The sequence below is a fragment of the Rhamphochromis sp. 'chilingali' genome (genome assembly GCF_963969265.1).
Source record: "Rhamphochromis sp. 'chilingali' genome assembly, chromosome: 21".
Taxonomy (NCBI): domain Eukaryota; kingdom Metazoa; phylum Chordata; class Actinopteri; order Cichliformes; family Cichlidae; genus Rhamphochromis; species Rhamphochromis sp. 'chilingali'.
Window position 1 is genome coordinate 30,330,545 of NC_137949.1, and position 19,052 is coordinate 30,349,596.

The 19,052-nt window shown below is 40.9% G+C and overlaps 1 protein-coding gene across 1 annotated transcript; it reads right to left on the minus strand.

Annotated features, from left to right (window-relative positions):
• Positions 1–6,741: 6,741 nt before the first annotated feature.
• On the minus strand, positions 6,742–15,789 carry prox2 (prospero homeobox 2). The gene is made up of 5 exons (XM_080871072.1): positions 15,638–15,789; positions 12,573–14,187; positions 10,723–10,824; positions 9,167–9,361; positions 6,742–7,482 (listed from the first exon to the last, which is right to left on the minus strand). Exons 2-5 carry the CDS (start codon positions 14,127–14,129, stop codon positions 7,315–7,317), a joined length of 2,022 nt encoding a protein of 673 aa, XP_080727198.1. The 5' UTR covers positions 14,130–14,187; positions 15,638–15,789; the 3' UTR covers positions 6,742–7,314.
• Positions 15,790–19,052: the final 3,263 nt, after the last annotated feature.

Consider the following 19,052-nt stretch of genomic DNA (forward strand, 5'->3'; position numbering starts at 1 on the left):
TTTAAGTATGGCCTGATTTTACTGATAGTCTTCTACATTTGGGATGTAATGGCTCTCTAATGCAGACAGAAGCCTAACTATGCAAAGGTTAAAAAAAATGTCATCCCTAAAATATATATATGCACATCTCCTTCCATTCACAGTGGAGAGCCCCTGTGTATACACTAGCTATTCACAGTAGGACCAGGGTTAACAGGGCCTGTGCCTTTAATGACAGGGATATCTCCAGGAATTTTAATTAATTTTCCACTCTTAGCAGCTGAATCCGCGTTAATTTCCCCCTCAAGGACTTTTATAAATTTCATCATTAATAAAATCAGACATTCAATTAGTCCCAAAATCCAGATTGCCAACTGTTTCATAACAGTCGTGGTCTGATTTTCCCTTTTTTATTGGGTTGGGTGAAAAAAAAGTTAAAACTAATTTCATTAATCTAATTGTCATAACTTCGAACCATCTCTTAATTAGTTCAAATTAATATGATTAATCACAATAATGACAAAAACTCATTCAATTACAGGTTTTCAATGGCAAGTGGATGTGTTCGGGGTGATAGGGGCATAAAGGATGAGGGCGGGAAGCTGAGCTGGCTGCGAGAGTTGGGATTGGTGGTGATTATTCCAATGACTGACAGGTTATCAATCATGCTGCACTTTTAATAAAGGCTGCCTGAACTTCAGTGGAAGGCCTGGCTCAGTTGTCTCCTTTCTTGTTTTATTTCTTCAAAATCCTTTGGAACTCTCCTCATTCCTCTGTGAAATATGATCCCTCTTTGAATGACTTGAGCTGCACATTTTAATGAAGAGAGTAGTGTGCGTGAAAACAAAAGTGGACTCATCCATATGTAAATAAAAAGATGGCAGTGCATATGCTCATCTTCACTACCCCATTATTGCAGAAAATTGCATACGTTTATGCACTGGAATGATATCACTTTATTTTCATTTGTCTGAGCCTTTCGCTAAAGCTGAAGATGAGTCTGCCCCCTCTTGCGTTCCTTTCTCTCCGATCCTCTGCAGACATATGGGTGTGAGAGGTGCCTGCTGCTTTGCTTTCAATCAGGGCCACCGATCTAACAAAGCAGGGAGCGGAAGCATGTCACCATTTGTCACATGCCACTGGGGCACAAGTCGAGCAGCAGGTACACCCTCGGGTGTGTTAGGCCAGGAGGGAGTGCTGCAGCTGCCAGTCTCAGGCAGGTTCCCTCTTGTCCCGTGCTGTCCCCCTGGGACCAGCCACCCAAATGTCCCCAGTCAGTTGTCTGGGACGATTTGACCTGTGATCCACCCATCTGGAGAGAAGGCTGCATTCTAACGGCTGCTTAGTTTCCATCACCCTGAGGAGGAAGGAGTCAGATGATCAGTAAGTCCATCTGCGGTTTGAGATCCCCCCCCTGTAGACTTCGGAGTCCTAGAGATGTACCTGTTTTGGCTATTCGTGCCCGCTTATTCCCTGCATTACTTCAGACACCATGCTTTGATCCCTTCTCCCGTGGGGATTGGTACTCAACAGGGGAATTCACCTGCCACCCCAGGTGAAGCCAGCCAAAGCCTGCTGGAGCGTTAAGCAAAGCATAGCATAGATACATATGTTATGTCTCTGTGACAGTGCTTATCATGAAGCTCAAGTGCTCCCATCCTTTACCCAATGGTTATATCTCACACAGCATTGGATCCATGTCTGATGCATATCATGGGTGACAACATAGTTGAAAGCCTGGAGCAATGATAGACATGTAAAAGTGTATATTGTATATTGAACTGCTCAAAGCAGTGTACACTGCAGCTTTTAAGTCGCTCTACTCTGCTGTGGCATTTGTTTATAGACCCTAGTGATTAGAGGCTGCTGGATGTGATGCAGAACCACATAGTGCCATACTTTCTGGATGTGGGGCAGCATATGGAGCAAGTTCCTCTTCTCTCTCCAGGACTTTTTAGACATGTCACTTGGGCCTTAATCATGCGTTTTTCTGCACAAGGAGAGAATTGGAGTATCTGTGCCAAGCTGGCTTTTGTGCCCATGCAGTTTTTCCACCAACAAAGTCAATCAATAGTGCCCAGCATCAATATGTACACAATACACAAACACACAGTCACAGACAAGCGCAGTAAAACACACACACACACACACACACACACACAGTTTACCTCAGTCCTATTTAGGAGTCCGAGCTTATGCTGTCTGTTATTCAGGCCACCGTGCTTTAGACCATTCCTTATTGTCATCATGCTTTTTAATTAGAAGAGAGTGAACTGGTGGATGGGGGACCATACCTCAGTAGTTTAGCCTTCCAGAGACTCAGGGACAAAAAGGGCATTTTTCAAGGTCTAAACCCACCCTCCCCTAATATGCTCAGCCATCTCCAAGTCCCCAGCCACCCTTGAGAGGGAAGCACAGCCTTCCATGTGCATAAAGTTGAAATAAACTGCAGTCTGTATTTTCATTGGGGAAAGTGAACCCAATTTACATGCTGCTCCATTGAAGATGAGCACTCTAGCATACCCTAGCTGGTAATCTTGCCCAGATTCCCCCCTTTGTGTCCTGCATTATTGTTGAAATAAATAACCTTTCACTGCAATCAGTGTGGGGATCTTCACTTAAATTATCGCCCCACAGATAGCTCACTCATGATCTGCTTCTATATCCATTAACTATCTGGGAAAGTGATTTATTGGTGAAGGGTAAGAAAAAGGGAATGAGGAAAAGCAGAGGATTCGGTTGGGTTAGACAATAGTGCCCTCTACTGTCTGAAAGTGGATCAGCGTGACGGAGTGAAGACTGGAGTCCTGCAGTGATAACATCTTCAGCGGTGATGCTGCGATGGAGTTTTAGGAACGGCTTCGGTATCTCTTGTAAACAAAAACCTTGTTATATCAAAGTCTAAAAATTCAGTTAAAATGATCAGGCATGGCAGGATGAGCAGATTAGATAGACAGCAATATTAGCGCACAATGTAAAGGCCAGTATATCCAATACTCTATTCAGAGAGACAGCAAAAACACAGAACTTTCATTTCAGATGGTAGCATGGGCATCATTATGCCCTCTCTCAGCAGCAATTTAAGCCAGGGCTCCACTACCTACCCCCCTCTTCATGCCTCCATCCCCTCCTCTGCAGGCCCTCCATCCCCACACTCCTGTGATGTGTCGTTACACGCTCGACTGGCTCCTCTTCCATGACAGACTGTTACTTCCTGGAGTGGAAACACATTTGATTGTTAACATCTGGGCCATTACAATTGCAAACTAGGGCTCTGTACATCAATCAGGAAGTGATTTCAAAACAAAGAGACCGTCCTCCAATCAATCTATTGGGAAGCGGGGGCATTACATGCTCCTGTAATCCCGGCTAATTAGCGGGATAATGGGAATGAGATTTATGAATCTGCTGAGGAGAGTGGAGGTGCGAGGGAACACTCAAATTAGCGGGGATGCGCAGCAGCCATTGCTGCAATAAGGAAGATGTGCTGTTGATTTTTTTTATAAACCTCTTGCTGCCTGGCCACCTTTGGCTTGGTGTCATTGTGAAGGAGGCATTACAGGGTAATGTACAGGAACTATGTAAGGCAGGGGTACAGTAATCACAAAGAGAACTAGGACTATAAAACCATGATCAGATTCTTAATGCTCCTGTTGAACATCTGCCACTTTGCAAAGGAATATGGTTTACATGTTATTAAACAACAGCACTAAAATGACCAACGTACTTTAAAGACTTTTTATATTAGATGTGTTTTTTTGCTTGCTCTTTGTATGGTTGTTGCTTCCTCGGTCCCTACCTAGCTCAGGTTTTTACATCTTTTTCCGCTAAAAAAATACCCTCTTTGTGAGCTGTATAGCTACACACATCGGTCGGTGTTGGATTGGAGATAAAGGAGCTCTGATGATTTGAATGGGAAGATGCAACCTGGTTGTCTCTGTCACCTGGAGTGCAGTGTATTCAAAAGTAAACATTTTGGGAGTCTTGACTTCTGGTTATATCATCAACGCCATTGTCTCTTCCCTTTCTCTTTTTATTGCCAGCTACTTAAAATCTATGATGTTAGGAAGAAAATTACAGTCTAAACTAATTCGATGTATAGTTTGGAATTTAAAAAATGTGGCAAACAGCCACCGGTCTCCTCTTTTCCACAGCTGTCTGTATGAGTGTATGAGAAAGATTATGTGTACGACACTTGCTGTGTGGTAGGCACTGTGTGTGAGGCAGTGGATCCCTGGAGGTGGCTGTCTTGGTGGGACCCTGAAGCCTCTTTTGCCCCAGCGGGCCCCGGGCCTGACCTTGCCCGCTGGCGGGGGGACATCTCCCATTAAAGCAGTGCATTGTGATAAGGCCATTTCTTTTCCTTCAGCATCCCTTTAATGTCATCCCTGAAATATGAAGTCATTAAGCGATATTAAAACAGTGCTGACAAACTAATTAACAGAAGACATTATACGGGATGGGCTCGATTAATCCGCTTTAATTGCTCTTTTAAATGGGGGCTCCAATTAAAATTAATAAAGATTTACTGGTGATCGCACCAAACTACACCAAGAAGTGGTTGTCTGAAGGGCAGCCTAAAGTCAGCGGCTTCCATTCTCAAGTTACACTCCCTTTTGCTCCGAGGGCCCTCCCTGTGCGAGCCTGCCAAAAAGCTCCTATCCACGAACAGGAGATTAAACAGAGGGACTCTCCCAGTGCCCCGAGTCCCACGGCTCCTATTGTTTCTAGCTCAGGGGTCTTTGATCCTGCCTTTGTCTTTCCAGGACCCCGCTAAGGAGACCAGATCTTTTTTTTTTTTATTATTTTTTTATTTTACAACGCACACACTGACAGTGCAAAATCATCCATGCTTCTCCAGCATCCAGACGCACATTTTGCAAATGAAAAATCTGTTATGGCAAAACATTTCATTCAGTACTTCATAGGGTCAGTTTGCAGTGTTTGCTGTCCTAATTCTCTTGGCATCCTCTCAGATTCTACACAGTGACAAGTGCACCCCTGTGTGGAGAATAGTGTGCATGACGCAGTCTGATGCTCGATATTTAATAGAATTAAACATTATATATGCAGAAACTTAAATTTATAAAGAATTGTAGCAATTGGTTGAAATGTGAAAACATATTTGCATACAATATACACTTAAAAGTATTCAACTTACTCCGTCGGAGTTGAATCAGTCAAGTTTGGGTCAAAGCTGAGATGTATGTGCGATACAGCAGACAATCACTAGATGATGCTGTTACCCTTCTGTAAATACATTGCTCTATTTCTAGGAACTGAGCGATTGGCTCTGATTTTTCTTTGTACTGAAAACAAAAATCACATTGTCGAGAATTTCCACGAGGTTTAATCCAAACAAAAAGCATCTGCTTAGCCAGTGTTTTTCTTTTCATTTTATCACGTCCCCGTGCCTTTTACTTTCCATTTCATCTTCATTACACAGCGCGGCGTTTTATCTGAGATTCTCTAATACAGAACATAATTTCATATCGCGCCGTTTAAGTTGAGGCCTCGTCAGCCGGAGGCAGTTAAACAACTGAAGGTATTTTCTTTGTTTTCTTTCATTATTTCAGAGGTTACCAAGTCTTGTTCAGAAAATGTCACACAATAAATTAATTTGAGCAAAGCACTTTGGTCCAGTCGGAAGCATTTTAATTGAGTTGAGAATGTAAATCAATTTGCTGAAGAAGACTGATCTAATTGAAAAGAAATGTCTATTAAAAGATTAGTGAGGTTTATTGTCTCCAGTCTTTGTCATCAACCAATCCAACTAATGTTTTAATTTCCTTAATGTTATCATTTCTGATGTAATTGGTGCTTGGGTGCCTAACAGGTTTTCCAATTAAATGTTTGGTTTTGGGCACTGACATTTGAATCTCACGCAGTGGAGAGAAACACTCAGCCTGCACTTTCGAGCTGTTGTGCACGCTGCGGTCCACCTTTCTTTTTGAAATTTTTAAAACTTAAATGCATTTTGCAGCCTTGTTCCTAGAGTTTTACTAATGTAATTACCTGCAAATATTGAATAATATTATAAAAATTGTCTATTAACTCATTCACTGCCAGCCATTGGCAGTGAATGAGTTAAACCCATTGACTCATTCACTGCAATTGACGGCTATAGACGTCAATGGCAGTGAATGAGTTAAAAGCGACACAAAAAGGAGGTGGCAAATTTGGCATTTATTTCCCCGCTGTGTGTTTATATTAAGCCCGGGGCATCGAGAGTAGCCAATCTGTGATTTCTGTGACATCACCAACCTGCGTGCGTGCGCGTGGTGTTTGCGATCAGCGTGGTCTGAGTGGATGCCTGGAAGAAAGAGTCAACGGGTTTGTGGAATTTTGCTTTGGTGGCACAACTGCGATATGAGGTCACCTCGGGCATTAGTCATTAGGAGGGAATGCATTGTGGCTGTTTTTAAGACATGGCAGTTGTCCGCATCCGCACAATGAATGCAGGCCTTAGAAAGTTGACTTGAATTGGCTCTGGTGAACAATGTGAACAGCATAGTTTGGTGGGGCATTTAACAGCTGGCTGTTGGACGTGGATTAGAGGCACCTTAGGGGCTCAGTACTGGGCAATACTGCTTTCACAGGAGGGTTAAACATTTACAACCCCAAATAAAGTGTGTACCTGCTGCTTCTTGTGTCTTCAAATCATGAAAATATGCTCAATATAGTGGAAACTGTAAATTAAAAAAACCATAACACACTAGTTTATATTATAATTTAGTGCATCTTTAATTTTCATCATCATCCAATACAATGTCTGTGACTGAAACATCAGAAAATGATTGTTCTTTACATAAGAATCATACCTTTACACGTGGTAATGAAAAAACACACACATTATTTTCACATGCTTTCTGTCAAGGTAGTAGTTTACAGCATACAATCTGAAACACAGAGTAAGTAAATATACAATTACAAGACACGCAGAGCAACAACAAAACAAAAGCAGAAAAATGGAATTCAAACTAAACTAATACCAGCATATCGAATGAGTTCCAAGAGGCTCAGGCTACGCTATGAATGAATACACATCTGTAAAACTTTATATACACCTACAAACTCAAAAAGCTCTCTAAACGTGTCGAGGCAGAATATATAAGTGAACACTACAAAAATCCACAAGAGCATTGCTGTGTGTTGTTTTCAGACAACAGATTCGTAACTCTTAAAATTGTGTGTGCGTGTGTCGGGGTGGGGGTACAAATTTCATCTACAGTTCACTTCACTAAGATACACTACAATAAATTATGATATAATACTGCCAAGTGACTAATTTCAAAAATCACCCATTCCTTCACCTGTACATTTCGCTACTTCAGCCTATAAGTAGGAAGACGTCTTGAACTCCTCCGGGACGTCGCTGTCCAGTTTACAGATTACCTTGTATATGGCTTTTTTCCATGACGGGTCTGAATCTTTAGTTGCGGAAATGGCGTTGTAAAACTCGTGCAAGGTAATCTCAGCAACCTCCAGAAACCTATCAGGGACCTGGAAGAGCAAAAGGAAGTGAAAGTAAGTCTAGTTAAAATCATACTTAGTGGAGAAATGCTCTTTGTGTAAAGCTGTGTTGCAAATGTGCCAAAGCGCCTGCCTTCAGATTTCTCAAAGTCAAAAACATAGCATGAAGAACTGCGGTGCAAACTCTTCAAACACTCAAACTGATGAAAGGCAGCTCTACTCTTTGTTCTCTGCACAAAATACAATAAATGTAATGCTTCAATAATTAACTTTAAATTAGGGGCCTCTTTGATTAGCTTTTTGTGTTTTCTTGAACCTTAACTAATTACAGGTAAGCCTTCTTCCCAGGGATTCTTCTCAGCTCACCTAAATAAAGCATTAGTATGAATTTCAATAGGAATATAGCAAGAAGCTGAAATTCGCTCGTATAAACCTTCAGACGAATAAAGATAATTGTGGATAAGTAAAGATTTGGAATGGTTATTGCTGGGGGCAAGAATATGGGACTGATAGGATCCACAAAAACACACCAACAAATAAAGGCTGGATGCAAGTGATACTGGGAGGAAAACTATCCAGCAGTGCAGCACTTGTTTCCCATCCATTGGCCGGTTAGCACAACAGTTGTTGGCATAAGTTATTTTTCTTTCCCCTCATCTCCTGACACAAAAGCATCCCTGGGAAAGGAATGTCTTGGTCCCAAGGTAAAGAAAACGGTCTCATCCCTTTCCCACCAACCAGCCTTCTCCCTCGGAATCCACAGCGTCTTTCTCAGCATTCCGCATCAGTAGCAATCTCTGTCTCGCTCAGGCGTACTGGTCCTCTAATCCCAAGTTGTTTTAGTGGGATTTTGCGGCTTCCTCTTCCCACAGTTTGATAAAGCATCACTCTGGAGTTTAGATAATGGCTGTAAAGGCTGGCCAGCCACAGGTGCAGTGTGACACACAGGTCAGCACACAGACATACATGACTGCAGCCACATGTTGGAGGTCCGACATGGTTACTAATAATAGTTGGTAAACAATGAGTCAGCCCTGGCACTTTAAATGAATTGCTTGACATACTGGGAAATACACATTTTAGTGATGAGTTTGGTGAGATTTGTATTACCCTTACATCTGTAATTACAATAACAAGGCTACAAGCAGCAACTAGTTATCTCAGCCTACTCTGTAAACAAGGGGAACGTCTAGCTTGACGAAAAGTAAAATAAAAATCAGCTAATACCTCTAAAATCACAAATGAGGTTAGGTAGATACATTCGTCACAGAAGAAGTTCAGAAGAAGTCATTTCAAGTGTTTCTTGGCCTTGTACGATATCCTCTTGGAGTTTCTGGAAACAACTGCGCAACATCAAGAAAATGCCTATTCCAGCATCCCAGTAAGCGATAACCTGAACAGTTTGTTAGACTGTCAACACTAATACGTTTTTGTTTTAAGCCTAGCATCTGCGCTCCTACAATGTTTTGGAACCCCTTATAATAGAAGTTTCGGAAACACTGCTGACACAGTTTTACTTTCAATCCTCTGATTGCATTTTAGTCAGGATGAGCAGAAAGCTGGGACTGTAAACAATAACACAGACGTGCGCGTTCACAGGACGAGAGCGCTGCTTCTTTTGACTAAAATACCTCCTCAGCGAAAGCATCAGCAAGATTTGTCAAACAATGCAAACTGGAAAACAAAAGGTCGGTGACTAACAGGTGACACTTACGTGAAAGTCGTTGGCTTTATTGTAGTGCATGTTCAGTGCCCGGAAGAGCTCCGAGTCCCTGCTGACTGAGATGTCTTTGATGTCGGTGACGCCGTCAACGATGGCCTGGCGGGCAAACTTCTCCATCTGGATGTAGTAGAACTCCCTGAAGTTACTGAACCACTTGATCAGCTGAGAGGTGATGCAGCGATTAAACTGGAGGTGGAGAGAAAAGACTTGTTTGACATAATGTAAATTAGACCAAGTTCACAGCAAGAGACTGCCCTGCGACTGAAGCTGCAAGCTGAGAAGAAATGCTCCAGCCAATGAGAGTAGCTCAGGGGAAAGTGGCTGTTTTGTTGCTAACTCTGACCTTTGTCCTCCTTGCTTGAGCAGACAAATAAATGCAGATTTCTTGAAATGGAATATATTATTTCAGAATTCAATTACAGAACTCAATAACGAATCTTGATGCTTTTTAATTAAAAAGGTCTGGTGTTTTGGCATTAGCAGCCATTTCCATTATTGACTAAAAAAATTAATTTAGTACCTGTAGGGCAAAATGTCACCTAATTGTCTATCACTAGACGGAACATTAATTGCTCCAATCTTTTCCCACCGATGTCCGGGATGAAAAAACATCTGTCGGGGCTCTGTGTTTCTAAACTCAGTCTTGACATTAGTCTTGTTTTTCTATCTTGTCATCCAGAAAGACAGAAAAAAAATGCCTAAGGGCTGGGCAGGCATCAAAGACGCTTCTTCTCTCTGGTGTGGTGGGTGAGAAAGCGGCGGCATAAGAGCAGAAGGAAGCTTCCCTCTCATTGACTCGGGCTGATAGGATGGAATCAGACATTGGGATTAGGCGCTCTTTTGTTCAGTGCCACTTCCCACCACAGGATTGTAAGCAAGGAGGAGACGTTTGCAGGGCTGCAGCGACAGCATCCTCCCCCCTGACCCCAGGGGTCAGAGCAGATAGAGAGGCATGGGGCCCGCACTGGCTCACAGATCCAGGAGACAAAATAGGAGAGGAGATGGGAGAGAAAGTTGAGAGGAAGCAAGGAAAGGCAGTGAGTATTAGTTTGTGAGGTAAAAAGATGGAAGAAGAGGAGCGTAGAGGCTAAATTAAAAATGCTAACACAAAGAAGGAAACAAGAGAAAGAACAAAAAGATGACATGAGACTGAAGCCAGAGCACACAGGATGTTGTGTTTAGGACGAGCTCACCACAGCCTGGTTGCTACCGCATAAGTCTCTTAATACCAACTCTCTGTTGACACTCAATAGCAATGCCTTGCCTACAGAGTCCTTTGTCAGTCCATTTGCTGACTGGAGTGGCTTTTTTTAAAGAGAGAATACCCCCGTATCTCCCTCTGCCCCCAGGACATACTAGCAGCTCAGTGCCTTTGTTTTTTAAGCCCTCTGCGTTTTTGTTTCTCTCCTCCAACACACTGCTGATTGTTTCTGCCCCAAACACACACTGACAAGTAGATACCAGTTAAGTTAAACACAGGGCAAACCTTCCATAAACTGTTCGACATGTTAAGATATTTGTGTACGTGTACATATAAGAAAAATTACCTTGACATCAGGGAAGAAGGTTTTCAGCACGTTGGAGCTGGGGTAGCGGGTGTAGAAGAACATGAGCTTCGCCTTCTTCAGATGACTCGGGGTGAGGCCCTCCTGGATGTTCACGTTAATGTTAAGGAAAAAAACCCAACTGAGAACTATACAGCACAGCATACAGTCCCATGCAAAGTGATAGGAGACCAGAGTATTGTGTTGCCTCAATCTTCAGCTAAATTGAATTTCACTAAAGAACAGCTTGGCATTAACTAGCGAGTCAATAATGACCCTAACATGTGCTTATTGGCAAAACAGAATTACGAATTAGATTAGGGATTTTTAATTAGAGAGTGAAGCACTTCATGCCTGGCAGTTAAGACAGCTTGTTGTGAAATGTTTTGAAAAAAGGAGACGATTTTCTGATATAATTGAGTCGATTTAAAGGCGGCTTATGCTGCTGCGTGTTGTTTTTTCTTTTTTTTTTACCCCATGAAAAGCCGCAAAAATGAAAAAAAAAAAGATTTTAAACAGCTTAAAATAATAAAATACAATAATTTAATGCCGTAAAGGAGTAAACAGTTTAACATGTAACAACATTTCCTGTAATTAACACATTCATAATTAATAATTGAAATTTTCTTTCTAGGTTTTCGCCCCCCTCCCATGGCAATAAAGGTGCTCTGGATCATTTCCTCTGTAGTCCACCATTTCGCCTTCGGTCATAATATTTCCTTATCAGGTCACCGCACTACACATTTATTAGGGAATCCTACCTTTGAAATATGAAAGTTTGATAAAAGATTTATGTGGTATTGTTCAAAGAGAAGCAGAGCTCTTTACACTGTAAAGATAAAGCAACTCCTGACAGGATCCACACAGTATTCATCTCTAATGCCCCGACAAGACAATCACAACACTTGTGGGATTTTCGTTTGTTTTTTTTTAGGATTATTTACTTGTTAATGAGCAGCACAAAATTAAATTTCTTTCGTCTAAGGAAAAGAAAAATGAATATACACATTATTTTAATAGCATCAATCGTGCATGCTGATGACCTGAAAAATGCATATAGTTTTCAAACAATACCCATTTTTCTTCTTCCCATAAGAAAAAAACCCAAAACTTGATTTTCTTTGAGTTCCTGTGAGGTACAAATACTGTTATCTTACACTCAATTTCAATCATGTACGTTCTGACAAAGGTATCCAACAACAAATGCTCAAGACAAGAGCTCAAGTGTTATGGTTTGGAAGCACTTGTGGTTTCCACCAGCACTCAGATGTGACCTTTTAGATGCACCCCTATCACTCTGATGATGGAGAAATAGATCCTGCACCTTTTCAAGTCTGAAAAAACCACGCTTCCTGAAACAGAAACCGATGCTTTCTCTGCCTTTGAAAAATTGGCTTTTGTTCCTGGCAATTCTTATCAAAGCCTTGTATTCCTTTTTATTTGTCTTTTTCTAGACTTAAAGTCATTACTCTGCTCAGATTAAAGAAGATGCTATAATTTTCTATGGGGTTAGTGAGATCAAAGAAAAAATTCTCCTTGAAGTTTGTTACTGGAACTGCTCATGCTGCAATGAGCCTCAACCGAGCATTGTTCAAATGGAGAAGCTGAAATATGTGGGGTTTGTATAAAAGAGAAGGTAAATATGGTCTATATATATGAAATTATCAAACATAATCTGCGCTGCGAGAGTCAGGTTTTCGCTTCAAATTTTGTTTGTGCAGAAAAAAGAAAAGATAAAGAGGAAGTCTTAAATTAATACATTTGATATTGCTAGATGTTAAAAATGAACATCATAAAGGTGATTATGTTTATAGATACAGATGCCATTCTGACTCAGCTGTTAGCGAGTGAAAGGATATGTTTAGAGACATATACGGGTTTCTGTCGGCCATGCCCTGCAGTTCACCACACTCGATCTTGACGTGAGGGAGACACAGGTTGTCGACCGTCACCCCCCCAAGAGAGGAGGGACGAGCGTGATGGCCGAGGTGGCTGGATGTGACCTTGGATCTCATAGCAATGGTCTCCCAAGGCAGGTCGACTGAGTCTGGGGAGGTTCTGTCCATAGACGGGGGCAGGCAGGGGAGACCCCCGAAGTTGGAATGCGGCCCATATTTGAGAAGATGCTCGAGGATGTGGCTGTCGTGCAGAGGGGTACTGTAGCTGAATTGAAAGGGTGCCTGGTGCACAGGGTAGGGTCTCTTCACTGTAGGGGTGACGGAGCTCATAGGCGGCACCGCAGGCTTCCGTACCACCAGTGACAGCGCCTCGGTCTGGTCCTGTGGGCTGTGAGCCTCAGAGCTTTCGTAGTATTCTAACGACCGGGATTTTATCCCGACTCCCTCCGCCTGGGAGTGGTCGAGGGCAGAGCTGGCTTGCTGGCTCTTCCTCTCTGCACCTGTGCTAATTTGCATCTCTGGTGACGAGCAAATGCGCTGCTTAGGGGACAGGTCGAGCCCTTTGGAGGACACGTTCTTGAACACCCGGTCGACACAATCATTAACAGCTCTGGTGAGCTCCTGCTTCAGTGTTTCCTGTAGGTTCTGACTTTCTCTTTGCTGTACCAGATAATCGGCTACTTTAATACGGTCCTTACACTCTGCAGCCACCCTGTTATTTTTCCTCTCAAAGTCATCTTCAGCGCTTATGTAATGTGACTCTGTGCTTTCTTCCAGGATGTCACGCTCAACACCAACTTCGGTCTCATCTCTGTCATATTCGGCTTCTTCCTGGTGGTAAACTTGAAGAAACTTTTCCTGGAGGTGGCGCAGGAGACGCTGCATGCTGTGGAGCTGTTCTTTCAGCTTGTGGCACTCCTCATCCTTGGTGTTGCAGTTATCACTGCTGCTGCTTCCAGGCTTTCTGCTCACCTGCGCTGAGGCGCTGTGTTCCTGATGCTGAGGCAGCCTCTGCTTGCGTTTGTTCTCCCTGTAAGCTTCTCTGGCCTCTCTGGTGTCTCTCGCCTCATTTTCAGACCTCTCACTGTCTCCATGCTGCCTGCTGTTGGGAGAGCCAACCATGACTCTGATAATGTTCTCCACTCTGGCCCTCTTGGCCTGCAGATGATCGGACATTGCATGCTCTCCCTCTGGGCTGGCTCCTGTAGGGGCGTGACCACTGGGCGATGCAGCTTCGACAGTGCTGTCCTTTGAGGAGACACTGCTCTGGTCCTCCTGGCTGCAGTCAGCGACAGCAGAGCTGGAGAGGTAGAAAGGGCTTTCATCTAGTGCCCTCTTGCTGTGGATTGTCTTACGGAGGAGTTGGGAAATGATGGATCCGTTTGAGTACGAGGCCAGAGGCTCATCGTACATGTTTCGGTGGAAGCACGGCAGCATGACATCAGCTTTGTCGTCCTCTATGCAGCCTTCGCTCGAGCTGTGCATGCTTTGGTCAGGAAGACTGAGGTTCATGGTCTCTATTGGGCTTTACAGTACACACTGATGAATAAGATACGTAATACACAAGAATCTGAAAAGAGAGAAATTCAGACAATAAATTATAAATAATAACAACACCTCTTTACTGTCGTTAAATCCTGCGGGTGACCTTTTTTATATTAGCCTATGTGTTTATAAAAATACTTACCTAATACTTTTAAATGTTATTTTCTGGACACTGGGAAATTAAACATGCCTAGTAATGCTGTGGAATTATGACTATCTATCTATTATCTATTTATGTTTTCAATAGAATATATAAATGTGTGAAGAAAGCAGATAAATGAAAAGGTACAAAACATGTAATGCTTTAATTCGGTCTAAAACTTGATATTATAATTGTGATTGTGAAAGCAACTATATCACTATCACACCAATGGAAAAACAAGGAGACCGATGATATTTTCATATCTTCAGTTAAGGAAAAAACAACCACAACAACAACACCCATAAATGCTGAGCTTATATAAAGGAGCATATTCTTTTATATCCTTTCAGCTTTGGATTGTAATAATGGTTGACACAAAGGTTAAAAAAAATTGTGATAAAATCATGAAAGGTTACATTCAGGTCATGAGATCAAAGCGCTATGCAAAAGAAAGAGCTCTGTCTATACATTATTCACAAGAGAAACTACTCTGAAAATGTCTTTCTCCTTCTGATTTCACTCTAAGTAATAACAAAGATCATCAGTGCCGGTGAAAACAAAAAAGCTCATGGGGTGGAGACTGGCTTTAGCCACGTTTTGTCATAAAATACACAAATTAATCAAATCAATTTAAAAAAATGTGAATAGGGATAAAAACCAAATTGATGGTTTCAAGGAGAGCAGGTTGAACTTTAAATGTTCAAGTCAGGAAGTCCCACCTGTGTCTGTTTCTTGGTTTTTATATGTGTTCACTACAGTGTGGCAAATTAAATAAATACATAAATGAATAAATAAAAATAAAAATTACACTAAAAAAATCTTAGGAGTCATTTCTGTATTTCCTTTACTCGCAACAATTTTTTACAGCTTCTGCAATATAATGTAGCTGCAGTCCAACTGCTTGCTGGGCAAATTGTAATTTCGCTAATGCGCACTGCGTAAAAAAGGAGCACGCACTTGCAGTTTAGATTCATTTTAAAATTTCAAATTCATTTAGATAAATCTATAACAGATTAGAGTACTGACGGGTTGTCTATAGCCTTTTTAATAACCATAACACCCACAAGAAAACACTCGTGAAACATTCTCTAGACAATAAATAAACACTCAATTAGTCGATCAAGACCTTCAATATTAAAACCATAAAACACGCATTTATTAGCTGTAATGTGTGTGAAAGAGTGACTATTATTAAGCTTATTAAATTATTTTTTTTAAAAACCCCACTAAACTTGAAGAAAAGTGAGCTGCAGGCATGCGTTTTCACACTTGTAGGGTAGTGCAGCTAAACCACGGTTCGCAGACGGAGTGAGCGGCGGTGATGGGACCTTACCTGTTGCGCTGCGTCGCTGGTGTCGAGCTGCTGGCCTGCGCAGACTGTGAGTTGGATAGGAGAGTGCAGGAGAGTCGATGCGATGAGAAGGAAACTGAGCTGGGGCGTGGCCACATGAAAGCAAAGATAGTCCAGTCAACCCCACTCAAAAAAAAAAGGCCCTGCAAAGGAGGAACCACAGCAGTAATGTTGTGTAGTTTTCACTTCTCTTTATGCTTTTAAAATACTGTTTCGTGGCGTTGAGGAAACATTTATTTTCAAGTTTAACAGCAGCGATGCCCTCTGAGTAAAACATCGTTCTTTTTGTGTGGTTTGTGCACACATATTTAAGATGTTGATATTTTTGAAGTCAGTCTTTCACTTTGTTTCACTACTTGAATATTTTTAGGTGGTGTTATGCCACAATATTGTTTGCCAAACTGTGATAGTGTTGCACTTATATTCATAACTTTAAAGTGTTCAGACATATATCCAAACAAGCTCGATGTATGAATAAGTGGCCTTTATTGGCCTATTACAGGTCAGTATGCTTTCATTTTTGCCCTTTTTGTACTGATTTAAAAACGTTTTTCATTACAGAACATAATTCAAAACAGAAGAGAAGAAAAAGTACTTTAGGTAATATAGAAATGTTGTTATTGTATAGTTTGCCGAGCAGAACGGACTTCTTTTGTTTACAGTACTCTGCAACACCTATAGCAGGGCAGGTCTGAGCATCACAGCTTAGCAGATGATGATGAGACACTGCTCCAGTGTTAGCGTTCATAAAAAATGAAATACATTTTCCCCTAAAAATATCAGATTTTTTTCATTCTAAAATCAAAGTGTTTGTTGTTTGGTATCTGTGTTATTAATATTATTATTAGTAGTAGTAGTAGTGATGTGCAGTGAAAGCACTTGAGCTGGTTACACAACACCCCCACCCTTTACATCCAAATGTTTTATTTCATCATTATGTTTAATTACAGTGCAGGTTGTGGCAAGTTTAAAGACCCAGACGTAGTCTGATTTTTCTATTTTTTTTTTTAAAGTGGATCACCTACCCGATGAGCTTGTGAAGAAAGCAGAGGATGATGACTGTGCAGGGACATTTCTTTACCAGCTGTCAAGGAATGAATTTGCTCAGAGAAACTTTCACACTCACGGAGCAATATTAGAAGCCAGCTTACTCCTGCTATGAAAGTAACAGGGCCTAAAGGTAAGTTTTAAGAATCAGTGCTGGTTAATTGAGTAGACTACTTCATTTTCTTATTTTCGTGTTGCATTGACAGGATCGGTCAAGATATGGCACACAGACTGTATGTGATCACAGCGCATAGTACAAGGGAGGCACAACCTCTTTCAGCTCTAAGATATCAGGATATAATGAAAAAAAAAAACATCTGGTGCTCGTCAGATAAGTACAACCTCAGGTCAATGACAAATGACATATTAGACCACGTCATTATTTATCTGACACAAATTAAGGCAAAATACAGAGGCAGTGTGTGAAAAGCCTTATTGCTTCCACAGGAATTAACTGGGTAAGTAGCAGCCGGTGCTGCTTATCAAATGCATTTGATTAATTGATCATCAGCAAGTGTGAGCACCTATATAAAAGAAGAGGTTTTGGTAAAGTGCAGTTATAGAGCAGTCAGATCTAGTAACACTATGCCGTAGAGGAAAGCATCAAACATCACTATATCCCATCATTCATAAACTTGTTGAACCCCTTTGGTAGACATAATGGGTAATCATTTTCTATTACGTCTTGTGGTTTGTTCAAATGCAGTTTTGGAAACCTGAGACAATCTGTCATGTTCTTTTTAAAGAAAAGAGGCCTTGTTCAGTGTTTTTTACGCCATTAATTTTAACATTTAGCATGCTAACTGAGGGCTGTAGTATCTGAAATGTAGCTCTTGGGTTATTTGCAGTTTCTCTGACCTTTGCACAAAATAACCTTGGGAAAGATAAGTGGGTATCTTCAGCGTTTTCCACTTGGAAACACTCTTTCTCACTGCAGAATGGATGAACTTCAGATTGTTTGGAAATGACCTCATAACCTTTGCATTTGGTTAGTCACACCTAGATGCTAACTGAATGCATGCCGTAAGGATGTACTTAGCTTTTCACATGCTACTTTTGCATTTTAGCTGAATTTTTTGTCAAATAAATAATAACACAGTCTAAAAAGAAATGCTTTGTTGTTCATCTGAGGCTGTGTTTACCTAATTTTGAGACCTGATAAGGGCCAGATGTTTTTTGATTATGCACTGATATGTAAAACTGTCTCATTTCAGAAGAAATCTCTAGAGAGGAAGTGTTGTGAGGAGCACTAGAAGACGAAGGCTGGAAGATTAAAAAGTACTTCAATGGTTTTGTCCATTGCAGTAATTGAGTTTACTTACCTTCACTGAAATAAATCTAAGGGTTTTGACAATTAGTTTGCTGCAAAGACTCTGTATTGATATTATATTGAATGTGTTGAATTTGAGGCTTTAGTAGAATCTCGCCACGTTTTTGGCTACAGGAGGTGAAGTTTAGGGTCTTTTTGAATCGACTGAGCCTGATGGGCTTCTGCTACAGCTGCTGATCATCTCAGAAAAGGTACAGAGAGTATCTAGCCAACATAAAGGAAACACGGGTCTATCCATGTTGCTTTCCACCTACCTTCAGATATGCCAGTGAAGCATCGCAAATTACAAGCATTTTCAAGCTTGACGATACTTACCTTTTCACCTAGCATCCTCACATATATCATCATCTGTAAGAATAAGATAAGTTCTATGTGAAGAAAATTTAATGCAACTTAATAATTATATTCTAATTTAATCAATTATGTTGATTCTAATTTAATCAATTATGTTTATTAAATTAGGTCATTTTGATTCCTTTTTTTTCTTTAAATAACATGGATGCTTCAGTTATATCTGTTTGCATGTCAAACAATGCAGTGAAAAATGCAAATACTTTCATAAATCCTTTGAAATAATGTTCAGATAGAGATAAAAAAAAAGTTGACAGTGCAAAGCTCTGACACTGGGGACCTAAATTCAACCCCAGAGTTTGCCGTAATCTGATAACTACATAACTGTATATTTTTAATATACGGTTAACATATTATTTTAATGTGTCATTTGGAGAAGGCAGTTATGCTATACTGCTGTTTAATGGTAAACATGACAGTTAAAAATAAAATATTGATCTTATGATAACATTGTGTACATAGTTATACACTCACTTTAAGTACATATACTCACATTTTAGGTGTCAAATTAATAAATAATCATAGTCAATAATTTGACTGATGGGCTTTAAATTCTCGTTTGTTTCCATTTTTATACATACTGCATCAATATTCTTATTGTAACTTATTTTGGCCATGATATCAGACTATTGAAAACCTGGTATCACATAAACTCTTATGCAGTTACTA